The sequence below is a fragment of the Malaclemys terrapin genome, chromosome 6 (genome assembly GCF_027887155.1).
Source record: "Malaclemys terrapin pileata isolate rMalTer1 chromosome 6, rMalTer1.hap1, whole genome shotgun sequence".
NCBI classification, from domain to species: domain Eukaryota; kingdom Metazoa; phylum Chordata; order Testudines; family Emydidae; genus Malaclemys; species Malaclemys terrapin.
Genome location: NC_071510.1, coordinates 105,421,699 through 105,446,501, shown reverse-complemented (window position 1 = coordinate 105,446,501; position 24,803 = coordinate 105,421,699). Strand labels below are relative to the sequence as shown.

The following is a 24,803-nucleotide window of genomic DNA, read 5'->3' as shown; positions in this document are numbered from 1 at the left end:
TCACAACAGCAGTTAATGTGTCCTAAAGATGTTGAATTGCCCCTTAACGAGGACTGGGATATGCTGTTGCAGACGGATTTCACCATCTTTCTGTTTTATTGCTAGTGGATTTATGGGGCTGGCTTTTAGTTTCAGGCTGTGGGAGGAGGAGAAGGGTCTAAAAATGTCAGTATTAATCGAAACGGGAGCAAAGAAATCATCGAATATCATTCTAAGAGGGAAACATTAGAAGTATCTTTCCATAGAGCCAAAATCTTAGCAAAGTACCCCCTCCCCACCACCCAGGATGTGGCACTTTCACCACAATTTGAGATATTGAACTTCAAAAGACAGCCATTTTATGTTCCAGGAATTCTGAGCCAACCTGAAACAAAACCTGATGGTAACAGGGTGCAGCTCTTGCTGTGTTCTGTAGCAGCCTTAGTGCGAGACCACTTACCGATCTTCCTGAGGCACACCCAGGATTTGAGGGGAACAGTGACCCCATCTGATGGCCCTGGCCACACACACCAGAGGAGATGAGATTCTGTCCTTCAGATACCTTGCAGAGTATGGGGGAGCAGGTCTCCAGGCCTTCCCTGTGAGATGAGACCATCACATAGTGATAGTATTTCCATTTTTCAAACAGGTGCAGCTCCAAAATGACCAGCTTCTAACTGAAAATCAAAATCAAGGGGGAGAAAAAAGCACCCACCTTCTCTGGCAGGAGAAGAGCTGGACTGTGAGCTCATTTGCGGAAGTGTGGGCCTTAGAACAGAAAGTTCATCAGTGCTGCAGAACCAGCATTTCTACCCAGGGTTGTGAGCATGGATCTAATGCAATACAATAGTGGCCCACAACCAGGACTTAGAGGGCCCAGCCCATACTGTGTAAGCAGGGCTCTCCTGTAGGTGCCTGAGCCACTAGTGGCTGTTTCTTGTGCTATCCCTTGTAGCTCTCTCCCCCTTGGGCACAAACTATTCCCCTCCTCCTCCTCCTCCTCTCTGCCCTTGTGTTGTGGCTACTCACTGACCCAGGCAGTCAAACACACTCTCACTGACCTTCCTGCCTTTTTCTGAACCCAGGGAGGCAGGAGACTATTGAAGTTTGGAGGAGCCTGAAGCCTGTTGCGTAAGAAGGGGAACTGTCCACCTCCCTACTCTCACAGGACATCAGGCCAGAAGAGGTGCTATTTCACTGAGTGGGCAATGGGGGAAAGGAGCAGACATGTTTGATGGGTTTTGTTCTAAAGAACGCAAGAAGATTAACCTAGACAGGAATGACTGACAAGCTGAACTACTTCGTTTTTACTCTAAAGTTTGTATTTTTTAAGGATGTCTATTGACTTGCTTGCTGAGCTTTTCATTATTCTTGGACAGATTTGTGAGAATGTGCTAATTGTCCATAATTGAAGATTGCTTTTAGATTATCCAAGTGTTTCTGCAGCACAAGGACAATGCAAAACAAATTAAAGTCTTGATTCACTCACCATCTAAACAGTACAGGCACAATTTACCCCTCGCTGTACAAAGCTTTTGATAGAGTCTCCCACAGTATTCTTGCCAGCAAGTTAAAGAAGTATGGATTGGATGAATGGACTATAAAGTGGATAGAAAGCTGGCTAGATTGTCAGGATCAATGGGTAGTGATCAACAGCTCGATGTCTAGTTGGCAGCCGGTATCAAGCGGAGTGCCCCAGAGGTCGGTTCTGGGGCCGGTTTTCTTCAACATTATTAATGATCTGGATGATGGGATGAATTGCACCCTCAGCAAGTTCACAGATGACACTAAGCTGGGAGGGAAGAGGTAAATACGCTGGAGGGTAGGGATAGGGTCCAGAGTGACCTAGACAAATTGGAGGATTGGGCCAAAAGAAATCTGACGAGGTTCAACAAGGAGGGTAGTGAACCACTGGAATGGGTTACCTAGGGAGGTGATAGAATCTCTATCCTTAGAGGTTTTTAAGGCCTGGCTTGACAAAGCCCTTGCTGGATGATTTAGTTGGCGTTGGTCCTGCTTTGAGCAGGGGATTGGACTAGTTGACCTCCTAAGGTCTCTTCCAACCCTAATATTCTATAATTCTCAGAGTAGGTGAATATATCCCACTACTTCCGTGTGTAACTTATTTGTTCCTTCTGTGATTTGCTGTAGCTTACTTGCATATTTCTGATACCTAACCTTTACCTCAATTCATGGACAGGAAGAGGGAATGCTGGAGCATGGACATGCACAGAAATTGTTGCGGGCTCTTATTTCTGAGCCAAACATCCCTTTTGCGCAAAGTCCGAGCATTTTTCTTCCTGCTTTTCATCCAGCTTTTTTGCTGTGGTGGTTGTGATACTGAGGTAAAAGGACACGCTGACATATATGCCTACGAATGACGTTTAAAAGTCTATCATATACAGGCAGCATTTCCATCATTTCAGCAATCACCATGATTGATCATTCACCAGGCAGACACTAGAATTTAACTTCCTAGGCAGGAATGATGCCTTAAAACATTTTCAGGCTACAGATGCACATTAATACCGGAGCTTCAGTCCTTGTATTACTAAATATAAAAAGCTTGTCGCCCACCTTTTGTGCAATAGTCTTCATTCTAGAGGGACAAATCATTCCACTAAGGTGTCCAGCTCAAACAAAGTGACTACTGATACATTGCTACATGTAGGTGGGCTCATGGTCTCCTCCCTCCCTGGCATCTCCTTTTCCTTATACTCACATTTGACCAGTGTGAACTGCAAGTCACTTGCAAAATGCATTTACTGTGGATGCTTTTGTGAGCTGTCATTCAGACTGGCCAAACATGCAATGCAAATAAGAGGAGATACCATGGAAAGCACTATGACCAGTTAGTTGGGCTCAGTTGTTGCTCTCCGATTTTCCATTCCTCCTGTTTATCAAGTTCCTCCATCTCCATCTAATATCACATACATTTTGTGTAATAAGGTGCACTGTCATTATTACAGCACATTCAATATGCCAACACAAAGTCTGCTGATTCTCGTATGTTTCTAACAGACCATTCTTAGGATGCTTCATTATAAAGAGCACTAGCAATATACATAATCAGCCCTTTTAAAATCTTTTAATTTTGATTGATTGTTTTGCAAGTACACGTAAAGAACTTTGACATATAGTTTACAGTACAATAGCCATTTAGATCACCTTTTCACATTTTGCTTCTCTAAGGGACAAAATCATGTATTCATTTAAATAATTAGAGAAATAAGTCATAGTGATACGACAGAATCACCACCTTCTTCAACTCAAGGGCATTATGTTATCTCTGTCTTGTGAAGTGCTGCCAGCCAGGTAATGATCTCACTGATATCCCATTGGACCTTCATCATGCTTCCTGGCCTTCATGTTGCCATGGAGGAGAGAAAGGAGAACCTGTCATCACAACTACTACCTAGTTTGTATATTTCAACTATGAACCAGACTTGCTTCTGCTCTTCAACAGGAAAGCTGTCTGGCTGACTAACAAGAATGGCTTTGGCTGCTATGAAAAATCAAGTTTATACATTTGCACTCATCATAATACAAGTCTTTCCAAAACATGACCATAGAATTAATACAGTTGGCTTATGGGGGGGTCAATTGACATTTGTCTAAGAATATAAATACCCTACCTTAGTATCAAGTTACTGAGGCAAATACAGATAGCATGGTAGTCAGATATTTACACGATAGTTGTATGTTGATAAGTCCTGATTCAACTCCTATCTCCGCTCACTAGTACAACTCTATTGACTCGAATTCTCCTGAGTGACACTCATACAAGCGTGAGGAGAATCAAGTCCAAAACATTCATCACATGTGGCAGACCTGAAATGCTCTTTTATACTCTTGATCAAGTTTTGAATTTTCACTAAAGGAAAAATATTACTTGCTGTACAGACTTTAGCTAATTAATCCACACAAGGTAAATCTTTCTTTTCAGTTAGGGAAACTGAAGCAGAGCATGTGTGTGTCTTTTCCAAGGCCACAAGTGAACAATCAGAAAAGCGAAGATTATAACTTAAGAGTTCTTGGCTCCCAGTCCTTTACTTAGGGTTTTGAGATATTGAACTTCTAATTACTTAGACCATTCCTCTCTTTCAAACATCAAGTCTAATTGTAATCAGAGACTATAAGCGTGTCTGAATGAAGGATTTTAGGGGGAGAAGTAATATATATTTGCTGCTGCTCTCTCGCACCTATCAGATACCACAGTTGTGGTAAATATACTCTGAGGAAAACTTTAGACAGTCTCCACCAAATTAATTGCTATTGAGCTTAATTTAATATGGTTAATCCAATTAGATAACATTCAATTCTCTAGATTTTCTTAAAGATTTCCCCTCCTTTATTTAAACATACAGTTTTCTTTATAGACAAATTAAAAGTATTAAAGGAGCGGCAAATCCCCTCCTTACATAATATTCCCTTTGAAAAACAATATACACACTGAATGTTCTTTAGTAAATCCAAGAGTAATTGCTAGCAGGAACTCATTTATGATCCCATCCATTCCATCAAATGTGGCTCTTAACTGATCCTCAGTAACAGAGATAATGATATGCACTTTTTACTTTCTACATCACCGGGACACTATACTCTCTCAACAGCAAACACTATCCATGAAGGGTCTTTGTGGATTAGCTCAGGTTACTTAGCTGCTCCATCATCAACCCCAAATTGTTTTATGCAAACCCACAGTGCATTAGTTTCCATTATAGCAGAGCCATTACTGAGCAATCCCATAGAAATCTAGCTATACAAAACCCCTGGGAATAACTTCTTCAATCTGATTTTTTTGGTTTTACTTCAAATGGGTGGAAATGGTCAAACCGTTAATTGACATCTTTTCCCAGAGCTTAGAATATAGGAAACCTCCTGATCTTAGAGCTGGTTGGAAACGAGGGCCAGTGCAGGATTTTTGCTTGCAGCTATTCTGGAGTGCCAGTGTCACTTCAAATCTTTCAAACAAATAAATATCAGACAAAACTCTCTTTGTATGAAACCCGACCTTAACACTACCACTTATGCAACAGCTTTCTTCTTCAAATATTCATTTGTAGGCCTTGGCTACACCCCCAAGTTATATACCGGTATAGTTAAAGGAGTACAACCCCCCAGTATGCACACAGTTATACTGGTGTACAGGTGCTTATGCTAGTATAGCTTATTACTTTAGGGAAAGGAGGAGATGCTATTCTGGTATAATGCACATTTATACAGGTATAACTGCATCCACAGTAGGGGTTGTACCAGTATAGCAATACACATTCACACCCTTAATCAAATTAGTTATATCAGTACAAATGTGTGTGGAGATCAGGCCTACTTTTACAAGAACCCTGTGAAGGAGTATTATTCCCCATTAAAGGGAGGGAAATGAAGGAGAGAAGCCCAAGGATACTGAGGAGCTAGGACATTGGAGGACTATTTCTGGCCCCCAGTGCTGTGTTCAGAACATCCCCCTGCTCTTCCCACAACATGAAGCAAATAGCACTTTATGAAGTGGGAGACTCCCTCATCTGTCTCAAGTTCAGTTTTTCCTTTTCCCTCTGCCTGGGTTGCTTATATTATGTATCGTTTTCTTTTGCATGGCTTCCTGGCATACAGCTGACTCTTACTGCCGAAGTCACATGTATGAAAGGACCTCATTTAACCAAATCATTTTGGGAACTTCTAAATATTTAGAAGAATTGGGAAGGAAGCCACTGCATCTGGAGCTAGTACTAGACTTTGGTTAACGTGGACTTTTGTGAATTGGCGTCCCATGTAATGGAGTTACTCTGTACTAGCCTGCGAAGGAAGGACCTATGTTGTCAGAGTTATACTATATAAAAAAAACAATAGTTCTCTTTGTAACTGAGTGGGAAAGGGAAAAGCCTTATCAAGTGGGGAGGGTAGGAAACCTGGGGAAAGGAAACTGCATTTCATCTTGACTGTGGCTTCTATGCATGCGGGTCCTGAAACACTACTGGCTCGCTGGATCAGCAAGAGCTGGGGAAAGAGCTGATAAACAGGGAGCCTATCACTTTAAAACTGTCCTCAATCCGAATTTGAACAGTTGATAACATGTCCGTTCAAAAAAGGAGCTCCTTTCCCTGACTCTTCACAGTCACTAAACCCTTCTCCCCACAGCCCACGCACCTTTCCTCTCTGTGACCCAGGCCCATATCCCTTTGCAAGGCCATCAACTTGTCTGTTTGAGGGAAGAGACCCTTTGTGTTTCCCTCCCAAAGTAGCCCCTTTCTGAGTTACACATTTATGGGTTTCATCATTCAAATAGAAGGGACCAGAGTCATACTCTAGAAGGTGTCCCCTCTCCTCATTAAACACCAGTACATAGCACCATGGGAAATGATCATACATTCAAGGTTAAGGGCCCAATTACTCCCATTGATTTCAATGAGTTTTGCCATTGACTTATTGGTAACAGGTTGAGGACCCAAGTTTTCACAAAAGAGACGTGGCAGCCAATGTGTCAGATGTACATCTGCGGTTCTACATGTTTGCTACAAGCTCAGCAATCATCCCCCAGAAGAAAATCAACAAGTGCCTCACCATGCATTAGAATTACCATGACATTTGCAGTATTTCCACTTCCAGTGGTTAACTTGTTGATAAAACTTCAGCAAATGCACAGGCAGTTGGAAGTTGGCATGCACATTGTCTGTTTGCACAATAGGTCTGTACTTTTTAAAAAATGTAGTCCTCAGCAATAAGACTACTTCTACAAGGCATTTCCTTGGGCCAATGCTTATTAACAGTCATGGTTGTAGTATGATGTTATCAAAAAATTAGGTATTAAAACTGGACTGTAATGTCATGTGAGAAACAGCTATACACAGCTATCACAGCCTGAGTCTAACTACTAGGAAACTACTTTAAAAGCCCTTTAAAAAAAGTATAATTGCAAAACAGACACTGATTTCCCTTCACTGAGCTCCTGTTTGGAAACAAGAACTCTGGCAAGTCCAGACCAGCCTGCTTTTCAGGTTGAAATCTGCCTCATCGGTATGAGATTTGGTGAAACCTAGAAAAAAGGAGAGAGAAAAAAAATAAGTTGGCAAACACACGCAACAGTGCAAACTAGGTTATTGTAAGCATGTCCCCGACCCTTGATTTCCAACTATGAAACATTGCAGCAGCAGAAATCCCATTACCAACTTGCTTTTAATATATAAACATAGTTGAGATTTTCCAATGGTTATTGCACTGCCATTACAATATTAACACAAGATTGCCAAGGAATCCTTAGCTAATAAACCCCATTATCCTAAAATAGCTCCGCTTGTCCATCAATCTGCCTCAAACACCTGACAAAACAGAAGTGTCCTGTCATGATGGGCCCATGTAGAACAATTCAAAGATTGGGTTTAATGAAAATGATATCCGTGGCTGTGCAGCCAGTTTGAATGGGATGTAGTCAGGAAAGACAGAGTATTTTCAGCTAGCATTAATACAGTGCAAGGTTATTTACACTTTCTTACCCTCCACCTCCCAACTTATTCTGTCACAAGGATATTTTTATTTGATTGTTTTCTAAGTCATTCATTCCCAGCATATATGGTACTGTATAAAATTAAAAACCAATTAGTAATATAGACCGAGACAGAGCAGCCATCCTAGCAAAATAGAACGGGCAACAGAAAAATAACCCAAAAGGGAGAGCTGATGAAAAAAAGAATGCATGTGTGGGATGTGAACGGGGGCGGGGGGAAAATTTGCTGGGGGTGGAGAGCTGAAACAGTGCACAAATGACTGATCAAATTAATATGGCTATAACTAAGCTCTGAGTACAGAGACAGAGGGGCACTGCTGGATAGCCCTAGGAAGGGATCGCCTTCTGCTCCCAGCCCCATGAAGAGCAAAGACAACCTGGATGACATCAGCTGCCTAGGATGACAGAGAATACCTCCAGTACCTCAGGTCTAGATGATTAATCAGTCTCCATAAAATCTCACCCACTGCATTTCTTCTGCCTCCTTATCCCACCCATTTCACATTGCTGAACATGCTCACACATTATGTCTTTGCAACCATTAGTGGCCTGTTGCTTTTAGAGGTGCAGATCTTTATTTCCTACAGATAATGCCCAGTTTAATTTCTTGAATTATTCTTCCTTGAACCACAATAAATCATCATTTACATGCAGTCTCTTGTGGAAGTAGCAGCTGATAAACTGGGCTTGGTTCATGCAGAGTGTATTTATTGTGCTGAATGTTAATGAAACATCTTGGTGGAATGAGACACTGTACATTGATTTTTCAAAGCTCACTGTAAAGTGGGATAATAAATTGCTACAAGTGTGTACATTAAGCAGTGGGAGAAACTCCCTCAGTGTATGGACACCTTGGGGCTGGTTCCAGGAGGCTTACATTTTCACACTTAAAATGCATATGCACTGTATTTAGCATGGGGCAATTCTGCCAGCCTTGAGCTGTACTTCACTCCATGAGTGGTTCCACCTAAATAAATAAAAATACTTGAGGAGTAAGGAGCTACTGAAGGTGAGTGAGAATGGCAGACTCTATTCCTGTATTTTCTGACAACAGTGACAAAATCCAATTACAGTAAGTGGATATTGTTTGTCTGTTGTCATGGTTTTCGGTACCGTGTGGCTTGGAGTGTTTTACATTTGAATGAGCACATTACGTTCAATCTCACATTTGTCTCATTTTTATTTGCACATCTGACATTACAGCTGTCCCTTGTGTGCCCAGCATTCGCTCCCTTCAAGGGTTGATCCACTGAAAGTCAATAGGGTTGCACATTCTTAGCACTCTTCAGAATCAGGCCTAAATATAACTGCTTGCTATGAATAAATAAAATTAAATAAGCAGAAAAATGCTTGAGCAGCTCAAGGATGGTTTATGGTTTAAAATCAGGGAATCATCAAGTTTACAATGCATAGACTCCCCATGGGTCTAAATCCCAACGGGATCCACTCAGTTCTATAGCCCTTTGAGGCAGATAAATACCTAGGTTACAGAGTGTGTCTTTCTATCTGTGGCGTGTCTCAGAGGTCTGCTCTGCTTGGACATCAAAAATCCCAGGGAATTTTGGCTGAGGCCCTTGTGTCCTCAGCCAAAACTTTCTCCTTCCCACCTCCAAGGGTGTGATGTGAGTTGATTCTATGGTTGGGCATATGGCTTATATGCCTAAAAAGTCACTATATCATGCTACCTGGAAATTATTTTACTTGCAGATAAAGGCATTAGTTAAAGAGCATATTCTAGCCTCTTTGTACAAAACTCCCTTTTGTCAATGTAAGTTCCACGGTGGGAGAGGGGTGACAAGAAGAGAAAACAGGCTTTGCATTTAAAACATTCTCCATCATATAAACAAGCCACTGTTTTTATAAAAAGGAAAGACATCTCTATGAAATAAAACCACAGAGAAGTTGATATCCCATACTTTGTATTATTTTTTATTCATTGGCTTGAACTTTGGTTAAAAAGAAACTGAACTGTCTAACAGCTGCTTGATAGTCAAACATGGGTTGTTTCTCTTGGGCTGAAAGCCACTGTTTTGAGCTCCATGTTAGCTTTTAATGTCTTTTTGTATCCCTGATCTAGAATTGAGCTTTCACAGGAAAAAACAAGAAGATGAATCTTTATGTAGACAGACTTGCCTTATCTATTTTTATAATGAAATACATCTACGAAAGAATGTTTCCTTATTCTGTTCTCTCATGGTCTCATCAAAGCTATAAACTAGTACAAGCCAAAAGAGATTACTCTGCCAAGCTGATCTACAAGCCAGGCGGTAGCAGATGTGATTTAAGTGTACAAGATAAGCCAATACTTTGTCTTCACAGCCTTGTGAAATCCAGGGTGAATTGTTTATTTTTGATACAATGCCAGGTTCCTAATAAAGATTGGTGACTCTAAATCACTTGTCCCTTGGCATGTAGCTGCTGTGGATGTCCTCTAGGAGTGACTTTTTCAAGCACATAAACCGGCTCTGAAAATAACAATGTACAGCCAAATCTCTCTCAAAGAAACCATAATATTTCTAAATGGCTTTCCTTGTATATTTTTCTTACAAGAAGCAGTATGGAGCCAAAAGCAGCTGCATTATGGACAGCACCCTGTATGGCTCAGTATAAAATTAAGTACAAATTGTGCAGTCATGCATTAAACCTTAAATTGTAACAAACCCAAAAGACAGTTATTTTAGCTAACGTTTTCTAAAGCCATTGAAAATACTATCAACAGGAATGTTCAACTCCATAATCTATTTTCCTTAGTTCTATTCAAAATTGTATTCCTTTACAGGCAAAAATATAAGATGAGAGAATTCTGCTTTTCATTTCTATCTGCACAACGTCATTAAAGTCATTAAAAAACAACAACAAGGAGTCCTTGTGGCACCTTAGAGACTAACACATTTATTAGGGTATAAGCTTTTGTGGGCTAGAACCCACTTCATCAGATGCATGGAGTGGAAAACACAGTAGCAGGTGTGTATGTGTGTATATATATATATATATATATATATATATATATATATATATATATATATATATATACACACACACACACACACACACACACACAGGACATGAAAAGATGGGAGTTGCCTTACCAAGTCGGGGGTCAGTCTAACGAGACAATTCAATTAACAGTAGAATACCAAGGGAGTAAAATCATTGTTATTGCTCTGGTGTAAACAGCAGCATTTTGGTGTATGAGGAAAAGCATTCACAACACAGCTCTTCGGGTATTATTCTATCACAGAGTTCAGGGCTTGAGCTAGGTGAAATGTTTTTGATAAATAAACTATTCGCTGAAAAACGCAGTTTCAGTCAACCGGAAACTATTCACAAATTTGTGTAAAGTTCTCCAAATAGTTTTGACTGAACCCCAAAACCCGAAATGTTTCAGTAGCATTGAAATTAAAATGCTTCATTTTGACCCAACCCAATATTTTGTTTCAATATTGGACATTTTGACAAAAGTGGACTAAGTTTACAAAACACTGGGTTGAGAGGAGGGAGGCAAGACCCCTCCATTATAACCTTTAGGCCAGTGGTTAGGACATTCACCTAGGATATGGGAGACCCAAGGTTCAAGTCCCTCCTCTGCCTGATGAGAAAGGTCTCCCAAGTTGAAGACAATGCCCCAAGCCACGGGGCTATGGAATATTCTGGGGTGACTCTCTCTCAATCTCTCCTCTTGAAGCTGTTTCAGTTTGTATAAACTATTAAATAGGCTGTATCAACATTGCAAAACAACCACCACCACCACCACTACACCAGGTCAATTGATTTGGGCTCAAATTATGGGTCTAAAAATAGCAATATTGATGTTCCCACCCAGGCTGGAGCCCCCCAAGAAAGGAGGAGGGCCTCAGAGCCTAGACTCTAGCTTGCATGGGAATATCTACATTGCTATTTTTAGCCCCACAGCATGATCCCTGTGAGCACGAGTAAGTTGACCCAGGCTCTCTCTGCCATGCTTTGGGGTGGTTTTTTTTTTTTTTTTTTGCGCGCAGTGTTTATGTATCATAGTCATTGGAGTGGGTCTTAAATGTAGGTCTACCCTAATGAGTACCCTAGCCACCAGGCTATCCAGTCACTCTCTTCCCCTGGCCCAATGACTATCAGTGGTCATTATGAATGACTGCCACATGTGCTACTACAGTAGCTTCAGCCATTAGCTCTTTAAATGCCTATCACAAATGGCCCATAAAAATACATTAAATACTTTGTGGCTTACCCCCTTTTTAAACTTGCAAGATTAAAGCAGAGTGGGTATTGAATGCAAAAAAAGATGAATCTAAAAGGTCAATTTTCATATGCTTTAGCATTGACTTTACTGATTGCATGAGAGGCGCTCTGTGACTGGAGAAAAATAAATTCGGACATTATCAAAGTATGCAAAAAATCAATCCCTTTCCTTAAATCATTACTGGAAGGATGATCAAAACCAGTTCTTTTGTGTAAAGTACTGCTGAATACAGAGGGCTGTTTCAAAAGAGAAATTTTAAAACACAAGGTTAATAAAGTAACTTCAGTAAGGTGTTATGTGGACAATGAATTATGCAGCCAAGTTGTTTTTATAGCAATGTGTTATACTCTGCCAGTTGCAGGTCATTTCAACATTAAAAATAGCTTCAGCTAATTGGGAGGAATTCTATTTTTAGAAGTGACCTGACTATCTGCTTTAAAAAAAATGCAGAACAATAAAACTAACACACAATACTTTGGCGCTGTTTAGCAAAACGTATTCCTACAGATGCAAATGCTGAAGCTTATGAAGTAAAAATATCTGGCCTGCGATCTTACAATTCTCAGCCCCACCTGTCAAGGACTCCACAAGGAGTTGTTGTCCACATTAGTGTATCCCACTGTAGCACTGGAGTCATTTTTTCTTTATTATTTTGTATTTTACAGAATGCACAGTGTACTAGGTAGCACCTCACCTGAAGGACAGCATCTGTCCTCACTTTCCCTGCCCTGAAAGGTTTTACCAAGTAAGAGGACAAGCACCATATTGTGGATGTGGAAGGAGGATAGTGGCAGGGTGCTTCCCCAGAGCACCCCCGGATGGCACAGCAATGTCCTGTAGGCACACTTTCCTCAGCTCCCTTTAGTGGGGTTCAGAAATCAATTACTTGCCTCCACAGTCTTTAAACAATATTTCCCTTCCCCTGGGATCTAATTCAGGGATTCTCAGACTGGGAGTCGTGAGGTTATTACATGGGGGGGGTCGTGAGCTGTCAGCCTCTACCCCAAACTCCACTTTGCCTCTAGCATTTATAATGGTGCTAAATATATAAAAAAGTCTTTTTAATTTATAAAGGGGGGTGTTCACACTCAGAGGCTTGCTCTGTGAAAGGGATCACCAGTACAAAAGTTTGAGAACCACTGATCTAATTTATTTAGCATACAACTTCCCTCAAAGAGCTCCCCTTTACGTTCAGGAGGCCTTACCAGCCCTCTCTCTTGGGGACTTGATATTTTTAGTCCTGGTCTATAGATTCTTCCCTTATGTTCAGGGGTCTTCCTAGCCTTCCTCTTTGGAGTGTGGGGGGGGAACTTTCTGTCAAACTTCTCCCTCCTTGGCACAGAAGGCCCTTGTTGCACTCTGATCTTTACTTCAGGTCAACTGTGGCTTTCAATCAGCTTCTCCGCCAGTAGACCCCGTTGTCCCTTTTCTACCTGGACTGGGAGAGGTCAGCAAGTATCAACCTTCCACTGCTGGTGTCTCTAGGCTCGGAGAGAAGAGACAGCACATACACAGCCCTCTTTCCCAGAGCCAGTGAGGGTTGGTTGGGAGAGAAGGGAGCCCTGTCCCACCCTCTCTACAAAAGCTCTTGGTCTTGTCCCTTAAGGAAGAGCAGCCCAGGTTGTCCCCAGACACAGACTGTTCCCTAGACCGCTTCTCTCTTCCCATATCTGCCTTTGTCATTTTTCTAGATCCTGGAGTACCCAACCATAAAGGGGCCACAGCATGGCACAGGGGTGGAAGGACCTGTAGGCCCTACTACTACTAAGCGGACAGATTACCTTTGTCCCAAGAATACATTCAAAATATGTACAATCATTTTATGCACAATATACAGCATCTGTTTTATTAAATATTCATCACACATGGGGCAATTTTAAACTGTGTGTTGGAAAATGTAGTAAGAAAAATCAGTACACAAAAGGGGGCTGGGTGAGCTAATTTTTACACCATTGAACAGGCTCAAGTATTCACCCACTATCCTAGTGAAGCTGACCTAACCCCTTCAATGCATTAGCTCAATTTCACTCCCGAATTGTCCTTGCCAATCCAGTCCCCCTCTCCAGTTCTTCTACTGCTCCCATCCAGTCCCCAATCCCAGGCCTAACACCGTCACTCTCTCTCACCTTAGTCAACCTACAACTTCCCTCCCTGCTCTCATGGCAAGCATCCACGCAATCTAAACTTCAGTACCATCCTCTGCCCCGACACAGTCACCCACACACACTCTGAAAGGTGAAAGCTATTGGATTACAAAAAAAAAGGTTTATGTGCTTTTCTTCTCTGTTAAGATGGCTAGGTCTGGAACATGACGACTACATTTGTTCATACAACAACTTACTGTAAAGTCACAGCCAGTGCTTTTCTTGATTTCATCCACTGACAGTCCTTCCCAGATTTCAATCAAGGTCAGGCCTTTTTTCTTGTCCACATCAAACACAGCCTGTCAGATTCAAATAAAATATGAGTCATTTTTAGTGTAAGAAGAGATAATAAGGAAATGACTATTCATATAATAAAAAATGGTGAGCTAAAATATGTACATTTCCATTAAAATGGTAACAAATTATGCTATCTACATGTGTCAATTTTCTTACATATAACTGTCCAGTAAATATCAGTGTAATATTCATTAGTACTTGAAAGAATAAAAACAAACAGGATAGTTTCATACTTTCACAATATTATCTCTTTTTCTTTGCATGAATTCAGCCCTCTTAGACAAATTGGTAGGGATGGGACCTACATCTTACTGGGCAATTCCGGTTGGATTTTATGCTTGCCTGGGAGGTGACAATTGGTGGTGGAAGAGGGGATTGCTTGCTTTCTTTGTTTTTTAGGTTAAGGTCAGAAGTGAAATACATTTGATTGTTTGAAGGGTCCATGGGTGATTTTCTTCTCTGTCAATTGCACCATCCAATTTTGTCCAATTTGATTATTTTGAGTCCAGGGCTGCCAATGAAGCAGAGGGGTTTTTTTGTTTTTAAACCCAGAACACCTGGGATAAAGTGGCAAAGCCTGTGTAAGTGAGCAAGGACAGCACCTTTGGAAGCTTTTTCTGGCACTCTGGCTACTGCTTTGCGCTTCAACAGCTCACAGCACATTTAATAAATAAATAAATAAATAAATAAATAAAGGCTGTTTCTGTATTTCCACAAATGCAAAACACAGGTAATGTGGGATTGAATGGGTGCCTACCAGACAGAGTTATACTGGTTGCATGCTAGTAGCCAATAAAACTCATAATATATCTAGACATTTTCCCAGAGAAAGTCAGTTGAAAAAGGTGAAGGTTTAACCTGGAATCAAAGGGAAGTCACAGATTTGACACAGGAGTGGACTGAAGCTCAGACTGAACGCTTAATTATCCTTCCCTGGGACATATCAGGCTATAAATTTGATTTACGAGATTACAAAGGGATTTACATCCCTAAATCTGAAAACAAAAACTGGGGGTAAGAAACACCTACTTTAGGATGTTGGTTTGGGGATCGTTAGAGTTTCCAATTGAATTTAAGTGATATTCTGGTGTATACATAAGAGCCATTTCTTATAGGAATATATGATAGGTGCATATATGTACATAGGAGGATCTGACCAGGGCTGGTTTTTATAAAAATTTCTATAGGTTACTTGCTTTTTTCCCAATCTTTGTTCAACTTTCCTTTTCAACTAAACATTTGTATATAGTCTGTTACTAGAGTCCGACTATAAATAAGTTTCACCTTTCATTTGTTTTCCTCTACCTTGTGGAGAAAGATTTATTTAAGATAACAGTAATATACTACTGGGGGAAAATGGCATCTAACATGACTGCCTTTGAAGCACACTACTTGGTAATCTCTGTGGGAGCCCTCTTATCATACTTTTAGCCCTCAAAATGTAAGCACTTATAATAAAATAAAGGTGGTTGCAGCAATAACTTAATTTCCTCAACCTTTATTGGAAAGGTCCACTGAACTACTTTGTGCAGCAAACTGACTGTTTGGGGCTCAGTTCTGCCTCCCTTACTCACACTGAGTAGTAATTTACTTCACAAGTAGTCCCATGAGAGGCTGACAGCAGACACTATTCATAATTCTATCACAGGCATTTGAAACCAGAATGTGTCTGAAAACGTGGCCCAGTATGTTTGGGTGCTAAAGGATCACATTTTTCAAAGAAAAACTGGGACCCACCCAAACTCTTGAATCCACCTCCAACGGGATCTATCCTTTTCATTGTTAAGTGATGCTGCATATCATTCATGCTTGCACTAAAGTAAATTTAAATATGATTTGGTGGCACTTTCTAGGGAGAAAAAAAGACTGGAAAAGGACTAAAGAAATGTACTTTACCTTCTCCGTAATGATACGATTTACACATTGTTTCCCAGTAAGTGGCAAATTACATTTTTCCATAATTTTGTGGACGTTGCCCTGCATTTAACAATAGACAGACAAACATTAGCTTTCAAGAACCAATACTTCGTGTTCAGAATTCAGATAAGGATGAGAAAATAAGACTCTCAGACTCAAAGGTCAGAGTCATGATCCAAGACACTTAAAACATCACAGGCATAAGCACCCTGCATGCATGAAACACACACTGTACTCAGACTTCTAACGCTGGAGTCTTTTCCTATGGCAGATTACATCTGATTCCAAACACTTTGTGTTTGTGCTAGAGCATGTCTTGGATCATGCGGAGGAGTAAAAGGGAATAAGAACTTCTTTACATCCTTGTGTGGGCTACACAGACTCTATGCCCAGTGTATTTCTACTTACTGTTTCCCGCCTCCTGGAGCACATGGGTGGGGAATGGGTGGAGTCTTAGCCAATTAATGCAGCTGAGCTGGTCTGGGGCTGTCATAATTGGCTGCTGGAGTAAGGGGAAGGCAGGAGGGAACTATGCCTCAAAGAAATCTCTCTGGAGAACCATGCCTCCTGGGGTGGTGCAATTCATAGAGCTTGTCTTGCTTGGGGCTGTGCCTAAAAGCACAATCTAGCTCTTTATTATTCAGGTGAAAGCCCAAATAGTGGTTACTCACTTGGGAGTTCACGGAAACTGTAGGGAACCTTCCATACCCATTCCTTTGTACACGTTGCAGGGAACCAGCTCACTGACTCATTTTTGAGAGCTCAGACCACCACAAATATGAAACCCAGGCTCAGCAAGCCCCTTAGCTGCAGCTCTTTATTTCTACAGTCTCTGTTTTATTGGAAGGATGAAAGTTTGCAAGTATATCCACCAGTTATGGAGAAATTCTTAGTTCCCATTTCACCCTCCCAGGGATTCAGAGGACTCTATAGCAATGTGACCGTACATCCCCATTTACTCAGGATTTGGCAGTGATCCCCAGACTAAACCAACCAGGGATGCATGAAGTTTCTTTGTGAAAGTGTCATTCTGCCATGTACTTCTGCTGTGGCATTTTTCACCCCAACTCGTAAGGGCAAACCAAAGAGAAATTCCCATCTCCCTCCCATCCTGTTGGCTTCCAGAATCAGCCCTATTGTGGAAAATAATTAAAGAAGGTCATTGAGGGCGTGATATTTCTCGGACATGCTTATCTATGCACAGTACTTATAGAGAGTCTGATGCACACACGACCGAGTCCAGACCCTAGGAGGCTATACCCACAGCCAAGAATAGCTATTCATATTACCAAGTTCATCCCCTCTACCCAACAGAGACTTCATGCTCACCTAGCACCCACCCCTTTCCCTGGGGCTACACACAGCAAAGTCAAGAAATGATACTAGCTGGACACAACTGTATCATCCAAAAGCCACATGGTTTCTCTCTTAGACAGAGCATCAGCCTGTAAATATTATCAAAAGGAATCTATTTAATTTCCTTCAGGGACACTATGTGTCAGCTGAACTATGAGACTTCCTGTTAAATGAATGTAGGCAGAAACTGCTCTGAATGAACATAAAATGGACAGATCATTGCCCTTTGATTACTAGTTGTAAGTATTTTACAGATATAGCAGTAAGCATACACTCTGGTAATATACTCTTGCCATTTTATGTCTAATTATCAGTTTACTTTTATAAATTTCAAAGAAGATCTGGAGTGTGGCAAGTCTAAATTAATGAGCTGACCTCTCTGATGAATTTTCTGAGTTTTACCACTGTCAGTTCTCTTTAAGTCTAGTATAGCTTGAGCAGCCATACCTCAGCAAAGTCAATTCCTGGATGCTGACAAAATGAGCCATCTGAGTTGTGAAAGAAATTTTTTCTGTGAGGAACTATTGCTTCATTCTAATTATATCAGCAAGATCCACATCTGGTATCAAGGCAACTACTCAGATAAAACTGACTCAGTCTTAATGAAAATAATGACTTGAGACAGACAGCATTACTTTCAAATAATCAACTTAGGTCGTACCTTTCTCAAGGACCTTCTGGCATTCTGTTCTCATAACAGCCAAGATTGATCTGGATTATTTTAAAAGTTTTCAGTAACACAGCAAGTATACCTTTAAGGTCATGTAATATCTCCTCTTGGTATCCTGTGGAGACTGAAATGTACAGGCTTGCAGTAGTGATAGCTTGAAGAGAGCCTCAGTGACCCTGAGAGCAGATGCATTTCAGCTTCTTGAAAAGTTCAGCTGAAGATTACTTTATTGCTGCTTATTATCTGAGCTGGCTTTTGGCACCCACACACCTCCACCCATATCTGCAGGACCACACCAGATTGAGAACGCAAATGGGACTGTGGGATCGGTTACCGTCTGTGTTTAAGAGGTGTTCATTGGGTAAAAGAGGAGCATGAGTGTGTGTGTGGGGGGGGAAGGGGGACAAAATCCTAAATCTGGTTCAACCTGTGCTAAAAATTGTTTTGTTGAGTAACACATTTTGTTATTTGAGAGTGAAAACATCATTAATCTACCACGATGCATCAAAATTGGAACTGTTCACAACAGGGGAGCGGATCACACAGGGTAACTGGATGAGCTTTTCAGCTCTCGATCACCTGTGTCAGTTCAACCCCCAGCCAACAGTGGTTGAGATCAGTTACGATCTCTTTGTTCAGTGGTCTGCACTAGAGGTCTCCATCCAACTCTAACTTCACAAAGGCACCACTACAACACTGCTATATACATTTTTTTTTACCGTTCTTAGCAAAAAAAAGTCCTCATATCCATTCAGTTGTTAAGCTAACTTGATTTTTATTACTCCTGGGCAGGGGTAGTGCATGTTTCGCCAAACTGCCTAACGCTGCATGTTCTGTGCCTGTTTGGCGGATAAAAAAAACATCACTCTTTAGCAGTATTGCCTTCCTCGTCTTTACAAGCAAAAAACTCACTTGGAAAAAAAAAAGATAAAAGAATTGCTGACAGCAGTTACTAACTAATCCAGGGGAGGGCAAACTATGGCCCGCAGGCCAGATCCAGCCCATCAGGGCTTTCAATCTGGCCCGCAGGATTGCCAGCCCCATGGTGCAGTGGGGCTAAAGCAGGCTCCCTGACTGCCCTGGCCCCACGTCGCTCCTGGAAGTGGCCAGCACCACGTCCCTGCGGCCCCTGGAGGAGGGGCAGAGGGCTCCGTGCACTGCCCTCGCTTGCAGGCACTGCCCCCCGCAGCTCCCATTGGCTGGGAACAGGGAACAGCGGCCCATGGGAGCTTTGGGGGTGGTACCCACAGGTGAGGGTAGTGTGCGGCGGAGCCGACTTCCCCACCCCACCCCCAGGAGCCCCTGCCGGACATGCTGGCCACTTCCGGGAGTGGTGCAGAGCCAGGGCAGGCAGGGAATCTGCCTTAGCCCTGCTGCGCGCTGCTGCCACCCTGATGCCACTCGAGGTAAGCGGCGCCGGGCCAGAGCCTGCAACCTTAACCCCTCCTGCACCCTGCATCCCAACCCCCTGCCCTGACCCTCTGCCTTGAGCCCATGCCGCACCCCTCCTGCACCCCAACCCCCTGCCCTGAGCCCCGTGATGCACTTCGCACCCCCCCTGCACTCCAACCCCCGCCCTGAGCCCCCTCCCGCACGTTGCACCCCCTCCTGCACCCCAACCCCCTGCCCTGAGCCCCCTGTCACACTCCACACCCCTCCTTCACCCCAACCCCCTGCCCTGAGCCCCCTCCCATGCCCCGCACCCCAACCCTCTGCTCCAGCCCTACATTCATGACCCCATTTCCCCACCCAGATGTGGCCCTCAGGCCAAAAAGTTTGCCCACCCGTGACCTAATGAAACAACAGTAAAACAATGTTCTCATTTTTTTTAATATATACCCTATACTGTAAATCAGAGCCCACGAGTAGAAAACCCCTAGCATTCAAGCACTTCTCAAAGCTTAAAGGAAGATGCACAAATAAACAATGGAAGTGCTGGTTGCAACTTCATAATTAACATTGAGTTCTATCTTGCACTTAGTGCAGGGATTCAACCTCTTTGTATGAAAAATACAACATATTGTCTTCAAAAGTACAGCACTTACTCTTGAGTACAGAACAAATTTTCTGAGAATTTACAAGTGTATCATAACAACCTGGAAGTTTTGTGAGTCATCACTGTAGCTGAAGATGTAAAAAAAATTTAAACTGGTTATAAGATAAAAAGTTTCAAGAGTGGGCTAAATTCATTATCAGGGCTATCTAATGTATCAACCATAAAACATACCTGGTGACTCTGCTTGCAACAGATATTAGCATGGTAATGATGAGCCACCACCACCACCACCACACTACATCTAAATCCCCTTGAATTTTGGGAAAGTTCAGACCCAGATGTGAACTCTTGGGCTGATCTCCAGTATTAAATGTTTGCCACTTCTTCTTTCAAATAGAAATAGAAGAGACTATAGAACGAAAAACGATAGCTTCAACTGAAAAATAACTGGATCATCCTGACTCATACCACAATACAAAATGATGGTTTCCCAAATCTCCAGAATAAGTGGTGTGGTAGAACCGAGGTGACGTCCTATTCATCCTAAACTTGCACTTATCACAGAGAGTGCAAACAGCACAGAAGTTATGGTACGGGTAAGTGTGAAGAAAACTACTTTGGTGTTTATGAAGACTGACAATGCCCAAATTCAATAGTCTTTGCCCATGCTGAAGTTACGTTGACAATTCTTGACATTGCAGTAAGCTTGGTTGGTATCTAGTTCCTTCACCCTCTAGCTTTTCCCACACAAAATATTTCTTCTGTTTTTTCCTCCACTACTGGCATTCACAGACATTTCAGAAGCCTTGGAGGATCTGATGTCAATCATTCCTTTTTGCTGCAGCTAAATGTCATTCCTCTCTCCTCTGTAGCCTTTCACTACACTTCAATGTCTTACATCTTGATTTCTGTTAATCCATCATCAGATCCTAACCCTGTCAATGAATTATCTTATTACTGTTTATTTGCAGAGCAACAAGTAAGATAAAGCGATATCTGCTCTGAAGATGCTGCAATCTAAACAGATAACATACAAACCAGCGATGTCTTTGGCTGTCTCTAAGGGTACGTCTTCACCACCTGCCGGATCAGCGGGTAGTAATCGATCTATCAGGGATCGATTTATCGTGTCTTGTCTAGACGTGATAAATCGATCCCCGAACGCGCTCCCCATCAACTCCGGAACTCCACCAGAGTGAGAGGCGGTAGCGGAGTCGACGGGGGAGCCGCAGCCATCGATCCCACGCCGTGAGGACCCAAGGTAAATCGATCTAAGATACTTCGACTTCAACTACGCTATTCACGTAGCTGAAGTTGCGTATCTTAGATTGATCCCCCACCCCACCCCCAGTATAGACCAGCCCTTAACCATCAACTTCTTATCAGTGCAGGTTGTAATAAAATCCTCTTTTCCAAGAGGATGGCTAATGTGTATTCATATATTTGTTTCAGTTGGCAGAAATGTTGGGTTCTGAGGGGGATGAAGGAGCACTTCTCTGACGAGTTTGAAGTACTTCTTAGATGCAGATGAAACAACAATTTGCTCTCGGAGAGAAACTCTTTTGGGTATAGGAATAAGTAGGATTGAACAGGAAATCTGCTCTGGCAGAAATAGCTATCCCAAGGGAATGCTACTTGCTTCAGAAGTGGTGTTACTGGTGAGGGTTGTGTGCGTTTTTGGCTTTTGACAGAGCATCTAAAAATCATAACAGCAGCTTTCTATTTTTGAGTTTTAGATTTATATATTTGCAATTTCTTCACTCTTGGAGCAGCAAGAGCAAGCAGTATTGAGAACCAAAAGAGAAGGACAAGCTTCTAAAACGTAAGCTCTCCAGGGAGAGCAAAATTCTCAATTTAAAAATAAATTAGTTTGTGGGAATGCCATTATTCCTGCCAGTCTCAAAAAATGACAAGTAGATAACCACACAGTATATTATATGAGCTGCACATCTACCATACATTCCGATTATACAGTACAATAAACCATTCAAAGAGGAGATGATAATTATAGACAACAATCAATGGAAATAAATGTTTTTGGTATCAGTCTTAATGTTTTTTCCTCAGAGAAGATAAAGAAAGATCTGGAATGGTAGCCCACAAACATCAGCCTCTGAGACCACATATTTGTTGAAAAATGAAGAACGTACTTCCCACAGAAAGCAGAAACTAAATTAATAATTCAGAGATTTCCAAAACAGGCTCCCCAAAAGAAATGCACATAAGGCATTTCTTGTACCTAAAAGCCCAAATTATACATACATGCACCAGGGCCAGCCTTAGGGAAAATGGTGCCCTGGGGGAGCTGGCTGCCTGCCCCCTCCAGGAAGCCCTCTATGACACCTTCCCTGAGGAAGAGCTTGTTCTCCGGGTAGGGCAGAGAGCCCAGGTGGCCTGTTCCCTGCCCAGGCTTCCCGAACAGCAGGCGACCATTCAGCAGGCAGAGCTGCAGCAGGTGGAGGGGCAGGGAGGGCGGAGAGGGGTCGTGTGTGAGCACCTGGCTCCCACCCCACACCCCCTTTATCCCCTCTCCCTGCCTCCTGAGTGGGCTTGGCTAATAATCATTACTTAGGAGCTCAGTGTCCTTCTGCAGTTTCTTGACCATGGTGTGCCCCATGACTACGGCGCCCTGGGTGGTCGCCTATGTCACTAACCCATCAGATCAGCACTGCATGCACCCAAGAATGAATAAATAAAACCCCACAATTCATAATAGCACAATTCTTGTGTTTTCATTCTCCTCAGATTTCAGCACTCCCATTGGCTAAAGCAGCATACAAGTCAGCCCCAAGAATTTTACAAAAGGAGATCTTGCTTATACTATTTTAAATAGATAAACAGTGCATGGATGAGTTGTGTATGTAACGTCAGCCTGAGTTGAATTTCCTGACTTCTGGAGGTTAGGTATAAGTGTTCAGGGCCAGTATTTGCACACATTCGTATCAAAGTTGTGCCTGAAGAAAATGCATGTGCACATGCAAATGGGTATTTGCACACACATGGGATTTTTGCTCATGCAAATGCATTTTTGCACTTTTGGTTATGTATGCACATGCACAAACACATTATTCAGTAAACATAGGGCTGTTTTTGAAAGTTTGCATCTTCAGTTCACGGTTTCAGATAAAACATGAAACTTCTATATTTTTAAATAGGAGTCTCGAACTGTTATACGTGGCACTGAAAAGTAATCCCTGAAGGCAGGTTTAACAAACAAACAAACAACATTTAATTTACTTAGCTTTCCTATTTACTGCTATACAAATTCTCTAAGGCATTCCTGATTTTTATAGATTTAGTTACAAATCCCTAACAAAAGGTTTGTATAATAAAAACATAGATGAGACCATAACTAAGTTTTGGTTTCTGCTATACCAGAGATACAAAAGGTTGGCTATAGTTGTAGAAACAGAGATTTAAAAAAAAAAAAAAAGACTAATTAGATTATCTGGTCTACTTCCCTAAGAGGATTCTTCTTTGAGTATCTGTACATGTGGAGCCCACTCTTGGTGTGCATGCACTGGAGAGCAGAGTCTTTACCAGCAGTGTCCACTGGGGCCACGCATGTTTCTTGCATGCCTTTGTGTCTCCCTGTTCCTGAGGGAGGAGTGACCCCAGCTGCCACTCAGTTGCTTCTTGCTGTCCATGGCAGTGAGACAGAACAACTTCCGTGTTTTCCCCAAACTGTAGTGTCTCTATTGTTACATAGTTGTTAGTGAGGTTACTGTACTTGGTTTTTCCTAATTTTTCCAAATACATGTATTTGTTGTTAGCCCACTGGCAACATAATACTAATAATGTAGTTAGAGTGAGACTTTTGTTACTTAGCTGCTTCAGAATCTGGGGCTATCAGGCCTATGGCGGAATGAAAATCTCAAGGTTTAAAAACCTGCCCATTCTGCGATACAGCAATTCCACTGAATGAGGGACAGAGTAAGTGCCTTTTTTGCCTCTGGTAGGGCCTTATCTGTGCAGTGTGTATGGTCTGCAAGTCTTTTTCAAAACGCACCCTGATAGGAATGATCAGTGAGAGGGGCATTGGACTCTGGAGTCTTCTCAAGGGAAGAACATTTTGCTTTTATATTTAGACTTTAAAAAATATTTTGCTTATTAATAGTAATAGTGTTATGGTAGTTCCCTGAAGGCCCAGCCAAGACTGATATGCTAAGCAACATATAAACACATAGTAAGAAACTGTCCTGTTCTGAAGAGTTTATAATCTAAGGGCTTGATTCTGCAAGTTTCTGAGTGCTCCAATCAGATCTGTACCCTCAACTGTTTTCAATTTAAACACGTGAGCCGTCTCACTGACATCAACTGAGTGTAAAGAGAAGTCTTCTCAGGCAGCCTTAAAGTATCACAAGGAAATGCATGAAGGCAAGTACCAAACTGAGTCTGAGTATGACTACCCTCTATTAATGATCAGGGCTGCCCAGAGGATTGATGGAAGTGCTGGACCCAGGCTAAAGGGATTTCTAGCCTGTGTATGTAACACCTGGGGATTCCAAGCTGGAAAGCAAGTGTAGCTTGCCCTTACGAATCTGCAGCCTGCTTGTATCATCTCTTAGGGTGAGAATCTGCTAATTCATATCCAATCTATCTAGTATATTAAGCTTTGTTTGCATTTTTTGTTTATTTGCTGAGTTTACTTGCTTTGTATATTTGCTAGATAACCTGCTTTGATCTGTTTGCTATCCCTTATAATCACT

General features: G+C 41.9%; 1 protein-coding gene across 1 annotated transcript in view; it reads right to left on the bottom strand.

Annotated features, from left to right (window-relative positions):
• Positions 1-3,051: 3,051 nt before the first annotated feature.
• The window catches only part of OXCT1 (3-oxoacid CoA-transferase 1), a 128,537-nt gene continuing 106,785 nt past the window's right edge, over positions 3,052-24,803 (bottom strand). Inside the window, exons 15-17 of the mRNA XM_054031401.1 lie at positions 16,052-16,132; positions 14,056-14,157; positions 3,052-7,012 (exon numbers count right to left, since the gene is read on the bottom strand). Coding sequence (XP_053887376.1) covers positions 6,971-7,012; positions 14,056-14,157; positions 16,052-16,132 — 225 coding nt within the window. The 3' untranslated portion in view covers positions 3,052-6,970. The remainder of the gene's footprint in view (positions 7,013-14,055; positions 14,158-16,051; positions 16,133-24,803) is intronic.